At 40.4% G+C, this 18,089-nt stretch overlaps 1 protein-coding gene across 1 annotated transcript; it reads left to right on the plus strand.

Annotated features, from left to right (window-relative positions):
* On the plus strand, positions 1 to 15,458 carry LOC111234353 (hephaestin-like protein 1). Its single transcript, XM_022762387.1, has 20 exons — positions 1 to 396; positions 1,830 to 2,074; positions 3,707 to 3,919; positions 4,609 to 4,821; positions 5,083 to 5,337; positions 5,884 to 6,058; positions 6,720 to 6,859; positions 7,009 to 7,140; positions 7,733 to 7,938; positions 8,326 to 8,470; positions 8,616 to 8,828; positions 10,278 to 10,494; positions 10,612 to 10,751; positions 10,850 to 10,975; positions 11,080 to 11,186; positions 11,326 to 11,560; positions 12,652 to 12,791; positions 12,989 to 13,142; positions 13,236 to 13,250; positions 15,045 to 15,458. Exons 1-20 carry the CDS (start codon positions 221 to 223, stop codon positions 15,122 to 15,124), a joined length of 3,327 nt encoding a protein of 1,108 aa, XP_022618108.1. The 5' UTR covers positions 1 to 220; the 3' UTR covers positions 15,125 to 15,458.
* Positions 15,459 to 18,089: the final 2,631 nt, after the last annotated feature.

The raw sequence follows: 18,089 nt of genomic DNA on the forward strand, positions 1-18,089 counted from the left end.
TCTGATACCACAGGAGGCGGTCACTCCACCGCTGCTCTCTGACTGAATAGGCCAACTGTTTTTGCTTTTTAGATTTTCGTAAGTAGTACAGCACCGGCGTACAGTCTAAATACGGGCTTACACTACACGCTGGAGGCGGCGGGGCTTTCCACTTGTTCCTCTTGAACCAATAACCCGCTAAACTCTCTGTGCCTTCATCTGACGCAGCGATTCTCGGAACATGGCACGGACTTTGGGGCTGTTTGCTTGGACTTGTTTGTTGTTTCTTCTCCCCTCCTTGGCAGAAGGAAGGCGCAGCAAGGAGAGAATTTACTACGTGGGGATCATTGAGGACTCGTGGGATTATGCACCAAGTGGAAAAAATCTGATCAACGGGGAAAACGTCGAAAATGATGAGTGAGTTGTGATACGGTGAAGTTATTTGGAGGTGTTGTGTGCACACAGTGAGGGGAAGTGGAATTAAGTGTCATCACTTATTCATCTGATATCACAAGTCAAATCAAATGAACACGTGAGGTGTTGATACGATTAACAGATGTAAAGTGATTATAAAAAGTATGAAAGATCCGTAATCTAAATGCAAAGATAAAGAGAGGGAAAAAAAAAGTTTTATGTGAAAAGTTGCAGTGCAGTGTGTCATTCTGTCAGGGTGTGACTGTGTCTAGACCTGTGAAGGGGTTGTTGTGTGCTTTGCTGGTTCGTCTGGCAGAGGAAACACGGGTGACTAACAGTGAATGACTGTCATCTCTCATTCGATTAAAGGCTTCCTATACTAACACTGACACCAACACAGACAGCTGCCTCTCATATACACGAGAGAAAAGTTTGCATAACAACCCCAAACTGTCATATTTCATAATTGTAAAGTACTTTAAGAATAAACAGAAAGATGTACAGTATAAGGATGCAATGAGGATATCCAAGTCTATCCACAAATAATAGCGTTACTATGATTGGCAATGGTGTCCCGATGGGTTGTGCTTGAGTCAGTGTTCAGATAGCTGATGAGGGGTGATCTCTTCATTACTGGTGAACCAGTAATGGTGAACCTTTTTTTTTTTTTTTACTGTCATTGTGCTCATAGTGATATAAGATTAAGTTGGAAAATGTCACTTGTAAAGAGCAGATGAAGGCTTGTGTTTGCATCCTGTTGCATCCTTGCATAATGCTGGACTTTCTTGACTTACTCTGTCAGGCAGCCAGATTACATAATCACTTCTTTTTTTTTTTTTTTAAAACAAAAGGGTTGTGCAGCAGCCAAGGTGTCATACATGTCGGTTGTGCAATGAATTAGTGAGATGTGCACTAAATTGCTCTGATTAGGTGCTCAGTTTATTAGTATTTTTATTAGACAGCAAGGTCAGTACAACCCAAGTAATTCTTTTCATCCTCCTTGTTGCTTTGGTTGTGAGCTGGATATACAGCAGCAAAACTGCATTCGCCACAGCTCCAGCAACGGGTTATTAGCCCACAGAAACATGTAATCACAATAATGACAAAGTCTAATTGTTAGAGGAGATGCAACCAGATACAGTTTGTTCTGCAGTTTTACATGCAGAGTTAAGGCATTTATGACGAGCTCGTGTACAGTTTGAAATTAAAGTTCAGTCAGTTATTGACAATGAGATTAAATGATTTCAAAGATAAATCCGAGCCATTTGAGAAACCTTAGAGTGCACGTTGACAATACTCTGACACTGAGGCCCATTAAAACAGGATTAGTAGCTGCCTCTTCCTGTTTTGCCTCCTACACACTCTTGTCCTTCTCTGTAACCACTTTTCCATCTGTATCTCTCATTGTTTTTGTCTTTGTGCCACTTTTTTCTTAGGAATGCATCTGTATTCCTGGAAAGAGGACCCCACCGTATTGGCAGTGTGTATAAGAAGGCCATGTTCAGACAGTACACAAATGCTACGTACAGAGTACAGGCCCCCCGACCTGACTGGTTGGGGTTCTTGGGGCCCATACTGCGAGCGGAGGTTGATGACGTCATCGTGGTCCACCTTAAGAACTTTGCGAGCAGGAACTATTCGATGCATCCTCATGGAGTTTTCTATGAGAAGGATGCAGAGGGTAGGGGGTTACATAATACAGATACTGTATGTGCAGATAGGAACACACATGTATTTACAGGCAGAAAGACATGCAAAATCAATTAGATATCCCCCAGACAAAAAGCACCTTTTTCAAAACCTAGTATTTGCTGTTACAATAATAGTCATCATAATAATAAATAACATAATACATCAGATGGAAATGATTATTGCTGCATGATATCCTGAATAGATTTCCTTCCCAAATAAATATCAGTTTACCATGATATGTAAAAAAAACTTTTATATTTAATTATTACCATTACTCATAAATGATAACAATGGTGATATCACTAACAATATCTGAAGAAATGTTCATAGAGATGGAGATTCATTCTGCAAGTGACATTAGTTTAAGTGTGCATTTTATCTTGGCCATGGCTTATTTCTTCTGGGAAAAAGAATATAGTATTGTTTTTTATGATATGATGCAGAGTATGAACAATTATCAAGAGATGTGCCTCAACATCCTTCAAAGTTTTGGCAATGCTTTCAGAACACTTAGGTTCCACAGGCTCAGCGACATGATGTTGACATTGGTTGCATTTTCAGATACATTATTCAATTGAATAGATATAGTCTCTGATATCTGATACACTGTGCTGTGGCTTTGTGTAATCCCAGTCGGAAAGTATGGCGTGCTGGCATGTTTTGCTCCTCTTTTTAAGTGCTGCAACTGTCTCTGATAACAAGATACTGACAGGCTAAACAGAAAAAGGGCAAATGGGTTACAAACTGAAAGTCCATTCAGGCCTGTGTCAGAGTGCAGGAAAGGACACAGCACAATTTCACTAACTAGGTGGCTGTTATGGAGGACATGGCCTCCCTGAAATATGTCTCTTAAGAACTTTGCAGCTCTTTGTTTGCAACAACCGCCCCACCCCCACCCCCCACCCCACCCCCCCATCTGTGGATACAAATTCTGCCTCAGGAATTTTTAGAGCCTTACGGGAACTGAAAGTGAAACTAAGATTAAGTTCTGCCTCTTTAAACAGATTGTGGCTGATGTCCTCCTTTATTAAGGAAATTAAAGTGTATCATTCCACCTATAAGTCAGAAAACTAGTAACTAGTAGCTATAACTCAACTAGTTTTTATAAACAGCACCTTAGGCAAGAAGGGAATGATATGGAAATAATGTATGAGCAACAGGAATGGGGAAGTGGTGTCAGCATTTGAAGACATAAAACTGGTAAAATCAGCTAACATGTTACGAGTACAACCTGGTACAGAGGTCAGTCTATCTGAGACATCTGCAACTAAGACTGAGGTCATTAATGTGTTTAAAGATCACACACGCCTACACATGTGGAGGCTTAAAGCTGAACTGAGATAAGAACCAGAGATGAAATGGATATGACCGTGATTTGGAAAACCTTCACTGAAAAATGAATAATCATTTATTTCATGAATAATCTTTTTACATCATTCTACAGCACTCACTTTCCAATTTTCAAACAGTTAGGGCAAATGTAGCTTGCTCAGACCATAATGTTCAGACCATATAGTTGTTTTCCACTGACGCAAAGTGAAACCATACTCATAATCATGCTCTCTAATCTTGAGCAGAAACACAATGATCTCAGCATAAACATTCTGTATTTGCTTACCAGGGGCACTCTATCCAGATGGGACATCAGGCAGGTTGAAGAAGGATGACTGTGTTCCTCCGGGAGGCAGCTACACCTACCGCTGGGAGGTCAGGCCAGAATTTGCCCCCACAGATGATGACGCCAACTGCCTGACCTGGGTCTACCACTCTCACTTGGATGCTCCCAAGGACATCGCCTCAGGACTTATCGGGGCTCTGCTCACCTGCAAGAAGGGTATGAAGAAATGTGACTACATGCTATTTAAGCTTTCTCATAATGTGTGCATTATTTGTATGTGAAATCAAATCCCTTAAAGGTCCCATTTTGTATAAAGTGAGATTTCCATGTCTTTTTTTTTACTCTAAAGCAGATCTAGGTTCTATATTAATTCTGTGAAAGTATCTCCATGGAGAAATGCACACAGCCCATATCCAGAGACTGTGCTTTAAAATGAGCTGTCAGTCACTACAGTAACTTTGTGATGTCACAACAAAGCAGTGGACCCCCCCCCCCTCCCCCCTTTGCCATGCCCTAAGTCCAGCCCACCCAGATCCATCGTCCAGCCTTGCAGGATTTGGCTTCTCTGAGGGTTTCAATTACTCAGAAAACAGTCAGCCAATTGGCTCACTAACCTGTTGTTGCTGGAGCTCCAGAGAGAAACCTGAGGGGATATAGAACTACAATGAGATGTTTTTTGGTTCTTAAAAGCACAAATATATCTTCTTGTGGATTTCAGAACTTCAAATAAAACAGCAGAAAAGTGTAAAATATGTGACCTTTAATCATGATTACAGTTACTAAGTGCTTCTTCAAACCTTTTAAACAAAGATGATGGGAAGCCAGAGACCTACAATTAAACGTGCCCCTACTTGTGTACGTAGTAGTTTACATTTTTCTACATCTATGTTTCTGTATGTACGCAGGAATCTTGAAGAAGACTAATGAACCAGTTCAGACGAAGCCAGAATCTGTCACAGACTCAGCCCGACACGATGTGGACAAGGACGTCTTCTTGATGTTCAACGTGGTGGATGAGAACCTGAGCTGGTACCTGGAGGAGAACATTCAGATGCTCTCTGATCCAGCTGGAGTCAACGAAGAAGACCCAGACTTTGAAGAGTCGAACCTGATGCATGGTGAGAGATGAGTGATTTTAAGTCTTTCAAGGACTATCTGACTGCACACACATGAAGTTGTCTAACAAGAACATTTATCTTGAAATGAAATGCTAGTTTTTCACAAAATCGAAAAGTTGTTGTTGCCCTTACTGTACCATCTATGGAACTGAGCATATTTAAAGTGTTTTTCCAAATGAAGTCAAAAGAAAGTCTAAAGGTTAAAATTTCTCTCTTGCTCCTTTCCTTTAACCTCTGTCTGTGTTTTTCTCTGTGTGACAGCTATTAATGGGTACATGTTTGGTAACCTGCCCGGGATCAAGCTGTGCCAGAACCGTGCAGTAGCCTGGCATCTGTTTGGCATGGGTAACGAGGTGGACATTCACTCTGCCTTTTTCCATGGGAATACGCTGCTGGACCGTGGCCACCGCACCGACGTCCTCAGCCTGTTCCCGGCCACGTTTGCTACCGCTAAGATGGTCCCGAAAGCAAGCGGGAAGTGGCTGCTGAGCTGCCAGGTTAATGACCACTTGCAGGGTAGGTCACCTGACCTTTAACCTTTTACCTCTTCGCTCTCAGACTTTACCGGTTGCTGACAGGGGAGAACATATTTTTGTGAGTTACACCACAGTCGTTGGCGTTATGAGCATTCCTGCAGCAGAGCTTGTATTTCTGTTTCAAACATGCCAGGTCTTGTATTTTAAGTGTGTGCAAAGTCCATTGATAATTGACATGAATGAGTCATACTTGCTCAAATATTACAAATAATGCTGGCACATGTAAAATACCATTCCTTTGTATCATACTGGATTTTCCATTAATGGTTTATTCTTATTTGTGTGTATTTCAAGAGAAGTGGAGACATGTTATTTACCCTGCATATCACACCTTTGATAGTTTCACACGTTGTATATGACCACACCTCAATCTGTCACCTGCTAAAAGATCCCTGGAAAATGTATTATTTATGGACCATTAATTGATTTTCAACTCTGCCTCTGAAAGTCCACTTTCACCACAGGGTTTTACTTTGTAGATGGTCTTGTGTAATATTCTTGTGCATGTCTTTTCATCTAATTCCAGCCGGGATGCAGGCCTTTTATGAAGTGAAGTCATGTGGCAGTGAGGGTGAGGCCAGCACCACAGTGATGGGCGGTGTTGTGAGGAATTACTACCTGGCAGCAGAGAGAGTCCTGTGGAACTATGCCCCCTCAGGAAAGGATCTGATTAACAATGTATCCCTCATTGAGGCCGGCAGGTAGGCAGACATGACGGTACAACCTGCTGTAATCAATGGGAACAGTGAGGGTCACTGCAAGATTAAGGGTGAATTTACATTTATTGTTTTATTGCATCATCGCCGTCAGTTCATCGCAACCGGAAAAAATGTCTTTATAGCTGTAATAAAACTATAACAATATATCAACCAAGCAGCTAATACAATATAACCCCTGTGCTTTATAGCCAGGCAGCTGGCATAAAAGGCAGGTGTAAAAATTATCCATTGGACATTTTAGCCTGATTAGTTCTGGAGCAGGAAGTACAGGAGTTACCACACGCTGCCTTTCATTAAGCGGTGAACTATCCCTTTAAGGCTTGCAAAACCTCTGAACAAAGTTGCTGTCTGTATGGCCTCGGGACAGTGCTGATTATATGTGCCCTGGTCATTCCTGTGGCGAGGCAGTTTTTGTAGTGTCTAGAGTAAACAGTGTAGATAGTGACGCGGTTGTTATTGTGTCTTTGTTATCGTTCCCTGACCTGACGCAGTGAAACCCCTCCAACCCGCCAGCTGTTTTTTTCTGTTCAGTTTTGTCTCTAGTAAGAAATTCCGCATCGCTGCTTCATCCAGGCCACAAATGAACTGCTATGTTACTGCTTCTCTGCCCTCCTCACAGTGTCTTGTGCTTTCCCTTGTATAGTGCATCAGAGGTGTTTTTCAGCAGAGGTGGTGGAAGGATCGGAGGTCAGTACATGAAAGCGATATTCAAAGAGTACACAGACAATTCCTTCAACGTCACAAAACCACCAACACCTGATCCCGGACATTTAGGAATCTTAGGTAAGGTGTCCCCTTTTTCCGAGAGGTTCCAGATTTGGCAAAAATCACACTCTCTCTTTTGTATTTTATCCACTTGTGTTGTACTTCACCCAAGCTCTTTCTCTCACCACCTTTTGTCTGGAATACAATGATATCCTGTATTTGTCCAGGTCCAGTCCTGAGGGCAGAGGAAGGAGACACTCTCAAAGTGACATTCATGAACAAGGCTGATAGAAATTACAGCATCCAGCCTCATGGCCTGCACTATGACAAACACTCTCAGGGAAGCAGCTACGAGGACGGTGAGGGGAGCAGCTAGCTGCATGGCCACAGATACTTGTTGCACAGACTAGAAAAAAAAAAACTTCAGAAGCTGTGATATATTTTAAACTGTTGCAATTCAGGACATTTCAGTGATAACAAGAGGAGAGGACTGACTGACTGTATTATATAAACAGAAGCTTTAGCCGATGGTTAACAATTCAGACTGAAATTTGTATGAATATTACTTCAAGACTGAAGGATATATCACCGCCCATGCCTGTAGTGCGCGGTAGAGCAAAGAGCTTATTCCATTTGAACTAGAACCCAATAAATAAAACTCATACATGAGCCGCATTGCAAAAGAATATTTTTTCATTTCAGAATACCTCAAATTCTTAAAAGATAAACAATTATGTATACACAGACTTTTATTGCAGAAGCCTGTTGGCTCATTGATTTAATTGAAATATTTAAAAAATACAATTTAGGAATAAAACTGTTGCTGCTGTTTCAAGCAAATAGAATACATGCATTCGTATCAGTGGATTCTAAAGCAGTAGCTCAATTCTTTGTACACACAGGAAAAATCAATTCTGACTAATGCAGAACTTTGTGTTTGCAATGCTGTAGGTGTTAACAATCCCGGCTCCCACGTTGGTCCAGGCAAGCACTTCATCTACACCTGGCAGGTCCTGGAAGGTCCGTCTTCATCTGATCCGCCCTGTATCCCCTACCTGTACTACTCTGCCACTGATCCTGCCGCGGACACCAACTCTGGATTAGTGGGACCTCTGCTCGTGTGCAAGAAAGGAACGCTGAGAGAGGATGGAACCCAGGTGCTGCTCCGTTATCCATTAACAAACACTCACGTAGAGAAATGCAAAAAGAAATTAATTATTGATTTCTCTTTTGTTTCAGCACTACTGATATTAAATAAGATTAAAATGAAACTTCAGTCATCCTTGTCAGAAAATTGGGGCATTGCAAATAAGATAGCGATAATGAGAACAAAATGCACTGTACAGAAGATAATATAGCAAGTTGACTGTAACAAGAACACAATATACATCTTTGATAGGCAGGCACGGACATTTTTTATGTGTACAAGAGTTTAAAACAATATAATACATTATTAGTTTTTATGCTGTCTACCGCAACTGCCATTACATCTCCAACCCCTGTGTCCTTACTATTACCTGGACTGTGTGTGTGTTGTTTAACAGAAAGGCGTGGATAAGGAGTTCTTCCTTCTTTTTTCTGTCATGGATGAAAACATGAGCTGGTATTTGGAGGAGAATATCGAGATGTTTGGCAGCACGACGACAAATCCACAGGACGAGGTCTTTGAAGAGAGCAATAAGATGCATGGTAAAAGAGTGTGTAGTTTTACCTCACCTTAAAATATTATTTTGTGGTAATAAGTGTAGTTCACATACCTTTAGTATTATAATTTGAGTGCCATTTTCTAGTGTTTTTTTTAGTATTTTCTTCTTTGTGTCCCCTCTCGTTTCAGCTGTAAATGGACGCATGTATGGGAACCTTGCCGCACTGGAGATGTGTGCCGGGGACAAAGTTTGGTGGTACACCTACGGGCTAGGTACAGAGGCGGACATCCATGGTGTTTATTTTGAGGGGAACACATTCAAGAGGCAGAGCACAACGCGCGATACAGTCAGCGTTTTCCCCCACACCACTGCTACCGTCACCATGCAGCCAAACACTCCTGGTTAGTCATTGTGCTCTTTACGTAAATAAACAGAAAGCGCTCCCAAGTGAAAAACCACATCCTCTTCCACTCACACAGAGGCAGACAACTTTGTGTGTGATTGTTTTCCTGTGACATGCAGACCACTCCCAAAACAAGAAACATGAATTACCACAGTAGGAACAGGAAATTTCAAAGCTATCTGTTGTGTTAATCTCATTTACAGTATTCTGATGTGGATATTGATGTTGATGTTGTAAGCTACCATCCGTCCATACGTATCTCCCATTCTCGTGAATGTGATATCTCAGCAACTCCTTGAGGGAATACCTTCAAATTTTGGCGCAAACGGCCACTTGGACTTGAGCTGATTAGATTTTGGTGGTCAAAGTTCACGGTCACAGTGAGCTCATGTTCTTTTGAAGAACATGAGATCAGGAACGCCAGAGGGAATTTTATTACATCTGGCACAATCATTCACTCGGACTCAAGGGTGAACTGATTAGAACTCTGTGGTCAACTCACGAATAACTCACAAATCCATACGCTAAATTTGACACAATTTAACACAAACGTCTAATGTTCTGCAAACAGACTTCTGGCCATTATTCAACGCTGTAACTCAGGAAGGTGGGGGTTGGGACTGTATTTCATACAACTTGACTGGTTGGCAGAGGCATACAATGCAGTCATTCTAATCGTTTTTTATTTAGTTTGGTCATGTTAGTCATCAAGAGATAATACTGTAAAAAAAAAAAAAAAAAAAAAAAAGTTAAGTATAACAGTGGATGTGGATGCAGGATACACCTGGCCTCTGCTACATGTGTGATGTAAATTGCTACGGATTCTCTTAAGACTATAACCAAGTCTCCTACAGACATGTAAGGTAAAATATTCTACTTTGAATATAATTATTTGTGTCTGATATGTTTTTCCCACAAAAATGAACTAGTTAACATTCTTTTAAAATTATGTCTACTTCTCCCTCAGTGAAAAATCCAGCAAATATCTTTCATTTTAAACTCTTCACATACAAGTGAAGCAAAACACATTTTTGAGTGAAGTGGTCTGATAGCACAAATCACACTCTAAATGCATAGAATAAGCAATCAGGAGCTAACCCAACATGCTGACATTTGTAACACACTGAAAACCACAAGTTCACAAGATTTTTTTTTCTAGCTACCAGTAGCAATGCAGTTGAAAGCAAATGAGGTTTGCAAGAAAAAGGTACAAACCAGAAGTGTTTTTTTTTTTTTGTCGTTAAATTTAAAATGGGAGTTGGTGACAGTTCACATTTGGCAGAAACTTTTGTCAAAAGCGACTTACAGTCAGTGCATTCAAACTCAATGCGAGCAAGAGTTAGATGTCATCATTAATTGGAAGTGCAACCGTCCCAAATAAACCACTAAAGCACATTCAAACAGGTACGGGCCCAAATCCTTAACCCTCTCTTCATACTCCTGACAGGTGTGTATGAGGTGAGCTGCAGGGTAACAGACCACTACTCAGCTGGCATGAGGCAGCAGTACAGAGTGGACCACTGCCCACAACGCAAAGTGAAGCACACGCGCACACAGCCGACCAAGATTGTGCAGTATTTTATCAGCGCTGAAGAAATGGAGTGGAACTACTCGCCTGACAGAAAGTGGGAGCTGGAGAACTTCCACACCACATTAGAGGACAGGTGTGTGAGTAAGATAATTGTAGGATGATGTATATCGGTGTTGGAGCCGGAGCATGTGATTAGTGGCATAACTTATTACTGTTTGTTAATGGAAGCAAATTGGTACACGTCTCCTAGTCCGGGCAATATGTTTGTGGAGAGTGGGAAGAACCGAATTGGCTCACGCTATAAGAAGGCAGTGTACAGAGAATACACTGATGAGACCTTCAGAGTTCCGAAGGAACGGCAGCCCAACCAAGAACACCTGGGAATTATGGGTAAGTTTAGCTGCTCTTTATGTAATTTTTTTTTTTGTTTTTTTTTTTTTAACCAAGAAAACACTGAAGATAACATGAGTTTTCTTGTCACCCTGCAGGTCCAATAATCAAAGCAGAGGTAGGGGAGCAGATCGTGATCACCTTCAAGAACAAAGCCAGCCGACCATACTCCATTAGTGCACATGGAGTCAGGGCCAGTGGCTCGCACGTTCATGTCAACCCCGGTGAGAATCAAATTTTGAAGAAATAAATGAAATAAATGCTGTTGCTGGTGTTTTCTCCCAGAGGGACTGATGTGCGTTTTTTTTCTATGTTCTCTTGCCTTCAGGTCACATACTCGAGTTGACGTGGGATGTTCCTGTAAGCTCTGGTCCAGGGGTCTCAGATCCTAACTGCATCTCTTACGCCTACTACTCTAATGTTAATTTCATAAAGGTACGTAATCTCTGTATACAGTACAGCACATAATTCACAGTGTTGCTGTTAAAACAATGTGTTTTTAATTCACTTGCATGTTTAGGTAGTTGAGGTATTAGGTGTTTGTGACAGAGTGGGTCCATTTGTTTATGTTCAGGATCTGTACAGTGGTCTTTTGGGGCCTCTGGTGATATGCAGGCCCGGGACACTGCAGCGCGGTGAGGGGCCCGACAGACAGAGGGACGACGTGGAGAAGGAGTTCGCTCTGCTCTTCATGGTGCATGATGAAAACCAGTCCTGGTACTTGAACGACAACATCAGAAAGTACCTTGGCATCGAGCCCGATGCTTTCATTTCCGACGTAGACTTTGAAGAGAGTAACATGATGCACGGTGAGAGATAAGAAGAGAGGGAGGGGATGGGAGCGAACAGTGAAGCTATCTAATCTATGAAAGAATTTAAGTCAAGATTTATTGATCCTTATGAGAAAAACTGGGGTCATCCCATCAGGAAATGTGTTAGGATGGGAGAGAACATGTAGAAGGAAGATACAGTTAAACTACTCATACTTTTACTTTTTAACTTTATTTTCCAAGAGGGGAAATTTATCTTTCAGCCAGATAAAATATAGAGCACACACAGACCGCAGCTCAAGATAAAACATAAAACAAATACATATAATATGTAAACATACTGAGCACTTCATTAGGAACACCTGTACACCTGCTTATTCATTCAATTATTCAGTCAGCCAATCATGTGGCAGTTACACAGAGCGTCAGTTAATGTTCACAACATTTGACCATGCTGCTCTTGTCGCTGCCAGAGAGCTGGGCAGTTGGAGACCGGGCTGATAAATGTGGTTTTTCTGCTGAGGCACGCAGATGCAGATGGTGGGGTCAGACTTTGTTGTCAGCAGCATGAATACATGGACCCGACCTGCCTTGTGTCAACAGTCCAGGCTGGCGGTGGTGGTTCAATGGTGTGCAAAATGTTTTCTTGGGTCACTTTGGCTCCCTAAACAACCAGCCGATCGTGGTTTGAATGCCACAGCCCATCTTGAGTATTGCTGTTGACCATGTGCATCCCCTTTATGGCCACAATTTACCATCTTCTTATGGCTTCTGCCAGCAAAATAACGTGCCGTGTCACAGAGCAGAAGTGCCAGCCTAACATTAAACCTAACATCTAAATATGCAAACCAGGGCAGAACATACTACTCCTCCTCAGCACACTAAAAATACTTAAATCCTAAAAAAAAAAAAAAAAAGGTAAAAACTTAAATCCAATATTTGATCCAATATTAGTCATCCAGCATGCAATTTGCTTTTGATAAGTCTTTCACAGATCCTACACAAGTTTTTTTTTTAATTTGGCATAAGAGGAGGTCTAAATAATGGTTTTCCTTTTAAGCGTGTGTCATATTCCATGTGTGATGTTATGAGTGTGCGGTAATCTCTAAATGTGAATGTGTCTATTGAAGGGATCAATGGTAAGGTGTACGGTAACCTCCATGGACTGGTGATGACGCGGGGCCAGAAAGTTGACTGGTATCTACTGGGGATGGGCAATGAAGTGGACATGCACACCGTTCACTTCCACGCCGAGACATTTACCTACAAGGTGACCTCCACAAACACAAATGAAGATCATTATTAGTTTTTGAAATGAAACTGTACGAGGCAAATGTCCTTGGCATGAAAACCACTGGGTGTTCATTCATTCAACACTTAATGTTTAGTTCCTCTTCTTAGTTCCCCATCTGTTGTGCTCTTAAATCCTTGTTTGTGTGTGTGTGTGTGTGTGTGTGTGTGTGTCAGACGGACCGTGTGCACCGTGCAGATGTCTTTGACCTCTTCCCGGGGACTTTCCAGACTGTGGAGATGGTTGCTGGGAACCCAGGCACTTGGTTACTCCACTGTCACGTGACTGACCACATCCACGCTGGCATGGAGACCACTTTCACCATCAAAGGTGCGTATGTACATATTTAGCATGCACATGGGTTTGAACTGCTGTTGAAGAGGATTTGTCTAATATCTCACTTTTTGTCTTTTTCATTTCCAGAAAACTCTTCACATGGTAAGCACCTAAACATTACATAATATTAAATCTACATTTATTATTGATTCAATTCAGAATACATTTGATCTAACTAAGTAATCTGCTTTTGTTATTTAAATAATATATATTTATTTACATTTTATTTTGTTAGGAAAATTATCAAATAAACTCAGGAACACCGTCTGAAAATTATAAGAGTAGGATATTTATTCTTGCAGCAAGGGAACAAGTTACACTCAAGAGCTTGCAATGCAAATGTTCAAAGAATGCAAGATTCACACATAATTTATACACAGAATATGTGAGAGTGACCTCACATCGTTGCTGAAATGAGACAGACACAATAGAGACTCGATTCATGCCTTATCATAGCTAATGTTTGGGTGTAGTGGCTAGGAGGAACAGCGAAGATCACTGCACTCCTCTTTGACAACTCCTGTCTTAAAAGTAGACACAATAATGGAAAAGTTCTATTCAGGATAATACAGTTTCCCTTTAAGATGGTTATGTTAATCATAAAGTATCACAATTCTTCCAACATTTCCCTCCTGTTAATACTTTATGAACTTCTAGTAATGATGTTGGTTTCTGAGAGAAATGAATAGAAACCAATGGAAGTCTGGAACTGTGCACACAATACATCCTAAATTAAAGTTCTGATACAATACACAGCTGTGTGGTTTGTAAAATGGTTAGCTGTGATGTGAAACATGAGGGCTTTGAAGTAAATAGGGTAAAACATGCATAACCACTAAAATGGCCGTTTAAGACCCTTAATAGTTACATTTTATCTGGTCACAACCAAAGCATACCATTCATTTTTTTGTCTAGTTCAACAGTCAAAAGTAGGACAGCAAGTAATGGACTTTCTCTGTCTGTGCTGTTACGTAACGGATGTGGAATGTTTTTGTTAAATGTTATCTGTCTTAGTATTGAACAGAAAAATATTTGGGCCAGGCCTGAAAGATGTAGTGCAGAAGATAAACTCTTGATGACATGAACTTTGAATGGGATGATAAAATATTAATGTAATGTTTTATGGAAATATACTGTGATAGTTCTGTTACATGACAGACAACTGAGTCCTGTCTTGAAAATATTGTCTATCATGTATGATGTAAGGGAGCTGATCAGATCAATAAATGTTTTTGATAAGGTGCAGAAAATAAAACACTGCACTAGTATAATCAATTTGAAGTCTGTAAATAACTGTTAGATAGGTACATGCACTTGTAGCATCACCATCAATGTGAGATCAGTTGATCATTTAGTGTCTGATTGGCTAATCTAGGACTGATAGATCAAATGCCACATAGATGGTTTTATAGGAGGCCAGATCAAAAGCAAATCTGAATTTCAAACTTGGTGGTTTTTTTTACCTTTAATCTGAGACGTTGATCACAGTAACAGCACAAATTACCATATCAGTGTTTGTTTAGATAGGTTCACTGTTCACTCAGTGATTGATTTGCATATTGATTACAGTTTCAGTATAAAGCACTGCAAATGGGCAATCAGTAGTCTCCAGCTTGGAAAACAGGTTTTTCACTATTCACTATTCCATGGGCGATTTATTGTATCGGTGCCACCTGTTTTAAAGCCCTAAAGTAGAACAAATGTATATATATATATATATATATATATATATATATATATGGTTTTGACTCAGGTTGTGCACAGATTTTGTTGCTAAAAATGAATGTAACAGGAGGTCATGGTTGTAAAATGTTGCATCATTTACTTTAATGTCTCTCTCCTCCTTTCACTGACTTCCTCCTCCTCCCTCTTATCTTGTTGTGTTTCCTGCCGCAGCACCAGGAAGTGAAGGTTCCATAAAGATGCTGCTGCTCTCACTGGCACTTTGTCTTTTGGCTGTATGTGGACTACACTGATGAGAAGACACTGGACTTATGTGTGTAACCACAATAATGCACTTAAAAACTCCAGGGACAAAATCACTATTGAATATGTGTTTGCTTGGAGTTATGTATATAACTATTAAGCAATGTTCAGACCAGACAAAATGTATCAGCAACTGTACAATCATGTGAAAAGACCGTTTTATTTCTTAGGACTAGGATCGTTTCTATGTTGTTCTGTTTTTTTTTTTTTTGGCATGTTGCACTGTTTTTGATGTTGTTAGTTTTGTGGATTTTGCAAAGCACTGCTGAAACAAATATTTGATTCCAGTTATGAATGTACATTAAAGACATTGTGATACTTGTGTATCAGTGGTTCTTTTCACTGTGATGCAAGCATCATCTAACACCACAAGGTGGCGTTAATTCAATTTCAGTGCCGCAAGATGCAAAGAAAGCAGGGCAATAACTAGAAGGGCACTCAGAGAGCACAAACACCAGACTTCCCAGAGAAAAAAAAATTCAAATCCACAGTAAATGATCTGGATCTGCCCCAAAATTTAGTGGGTTCTTCCCTGGCTCGTGCACCATCCCTCCACCAAGTTCAGTGAAAGTCGGTTCAGTACTTTTTGCGTTATCCTGCTGACAAATGAACAGACACTGCACAAGAATAATCGTATTTGAAATGTTTGTTTTTATAATGAGTCTATAAATAATTGTTACATTCCAAATCCACTTGTAGCATCACCAACAATGTGACGTCAGTTTATCATTTAAAGTCTGATTGGCTAATCTAGTACTGATAGATCAAATGCCCCATCAACATAGATGGTTTTATAGGAAGCAAGATCAAAAGCTGAATTTCAAATTTGGTTTTTACCTTTTATCTGAGACGCTGATCACAGTAACAGCACAAATGACCATATCAGTGTTTGGTTAGATAGGTTCACTGTTCACTCAGTGGTTAATTTGAATATTGATTACAGTTTCAGTATAATACACTGGATAATACTATGGATAATCAGTAGTCTCCAGCATGGAAAACAGGTTTTCAGTTTGCAGACAATATAACCTCAATTCAAAAAAAAAAATAATAATAATAATGTAAATTTATTACTAATGGGAAGAACCATTTTGTGATGAGGCACTATTCATAAAGGGTTTATAAAATGTAATTAATAGTTTCATTAATGGTTAATCATCATTTGACAATCATTTACCAATGCTTTAGTCAGATAACTTATGAGCCATTAAAAAGGACGACTTCGGTTGCCAGGCTTTGGAAAATCCTCCTCAAGTGTAACAATTTACTATCTTTTACACAGAGTTAGTCTAGCTGTGTGCAAAAACAAACAGCAGTTTAAATGCAGAGAGAACAATACAGTAAAGGTTCAATGTTTTTGGTGAGACATTTAAGATAAGACTGGACGAGAGAGGAAGCAGCCCCTCATGTGAATCCTGACCACCAGGCAGCTGCTTGCACTCAGAGCCAAACCCTTGTTTTTCTACCACATCTCTACATATTGGAACAATACAGTGTGTGGGTGGTGAAGATACACTTAACGGCCAAACACACTTTTAACGTCACAACTTCTGGACTTGCTGGACATTTTGCCCGCTTTCACGGCTACAGTAGAGACAGCAAAGATGCGTAACTAACCTGCCAGCTGTTATAATCCACGTAGGAGGTTTCATCTGCAGAAATTAATGGTAAAAACTTTATCTTTATCTTTAACTTTAACATCTTACAAGCTTATAAAATATAAGCTGTGTGTGAATTCAGTCATCTGTTCACTCATTCACTACTCCCTATGTAATACAGTCAAGAGTGAACAGTAAATTGTGATTTTAGAAATTTATCCTCAATTTGCATCACCACAGAGAGGTACAGCAACGGATCCAAACAATGGATAGGCTACTACTGTATTATTCCATAGGAACATTTTTCCTATTTTTTTCCTACATTTTTCACAGCTGAATTTTCAACATGTTTTAGTAGGAAGTACACAAGGACAAACACCCAACCCCTGCAGTGTCTCTGCATCCACACACAGGCAGCAACAGCAGCAAGGGTTGGGGGTGGTCTGGTTATATAGATTATTACATAGTCTATTATATAGTCAAAATACATACATATACACTGATGGTCCAGATGTTTTTAATGAAAAAAGGAAATTAAAACTCAACTTAAACACCTGCTGAATGAATTTCCACTGAACTAAATGGGGCAGTCAGCAGGACTATTGATCATGCAGATTTGGTGCAAGTGAACGCAGCATTAGGGATTAAACCTCTGCAACATATTGAGAAAAAAATGACTCATTAGTGACCATAAATCACCCGATTCAAGCATCCGGTTTAATGGACTCCATGGAGGCTGAGATCAGCCAAGTGCTGCCCTCAGTCTGCGTGTAGCCACAACCTCAGCAGATCATACTCCGGTAAACATTAAACAAAAGCACGGTAAACATCAGTAAACAGTTTACGCAACGACTGAAACAGAGGAGTCACCAGTCGCTCCCAGTCTGCCTCCTGCTCTCTATCAGTGCCTGTTATTGAACCAGACGTGCTGCTGATAGCCACCACGCATCCTTATCTGCAAAAGTCCATTATGTTTTCAACCAGACTTTGTTTGACTTGATTAATCCTTTCCACTCACCTCCATTCACCCAGTTAAAGTGCTTTAAAACTTCCCCATCCCCATTCCCATTCCCAACAATGACTGATAAAATCAAACTGTCATTCTTATTTACAAAGACTTTTTTGTTTATTTGCTCCTCAGTCCAGCTGTACTATTAAACTAAGTTTTATAGAAAAAAAAATCATCTACAGGACTTCAAACTGACTCTGCCTGCATCATTATTCAAATATCAAAGTGCTGGGCCTGTTTGTTGTTCAGTGCTGATTGGCTGGGGTGCAGACATCAGACAGTCCCATGGTCAATAGGGGGCGCCACGTGAAGGCAGCCTGAGTATATAAACCTGGCTTTTCACAGATA

This window comes from Seriola dumerili, unplaced genomic scaffold (assembly GCF_002260705.1).
Source record: "Seriola dumerili isolate Sdu_G_001 unplaced genomic scaffold, Sdu_1.0 BDQW01000449.1, whole genome shotgun sequence".
NCBI lineage: Eukaryota > Metazoa > Chordata > Actinopteri > Carangiformes > Carangidae > Seriola > Seriola dumerili.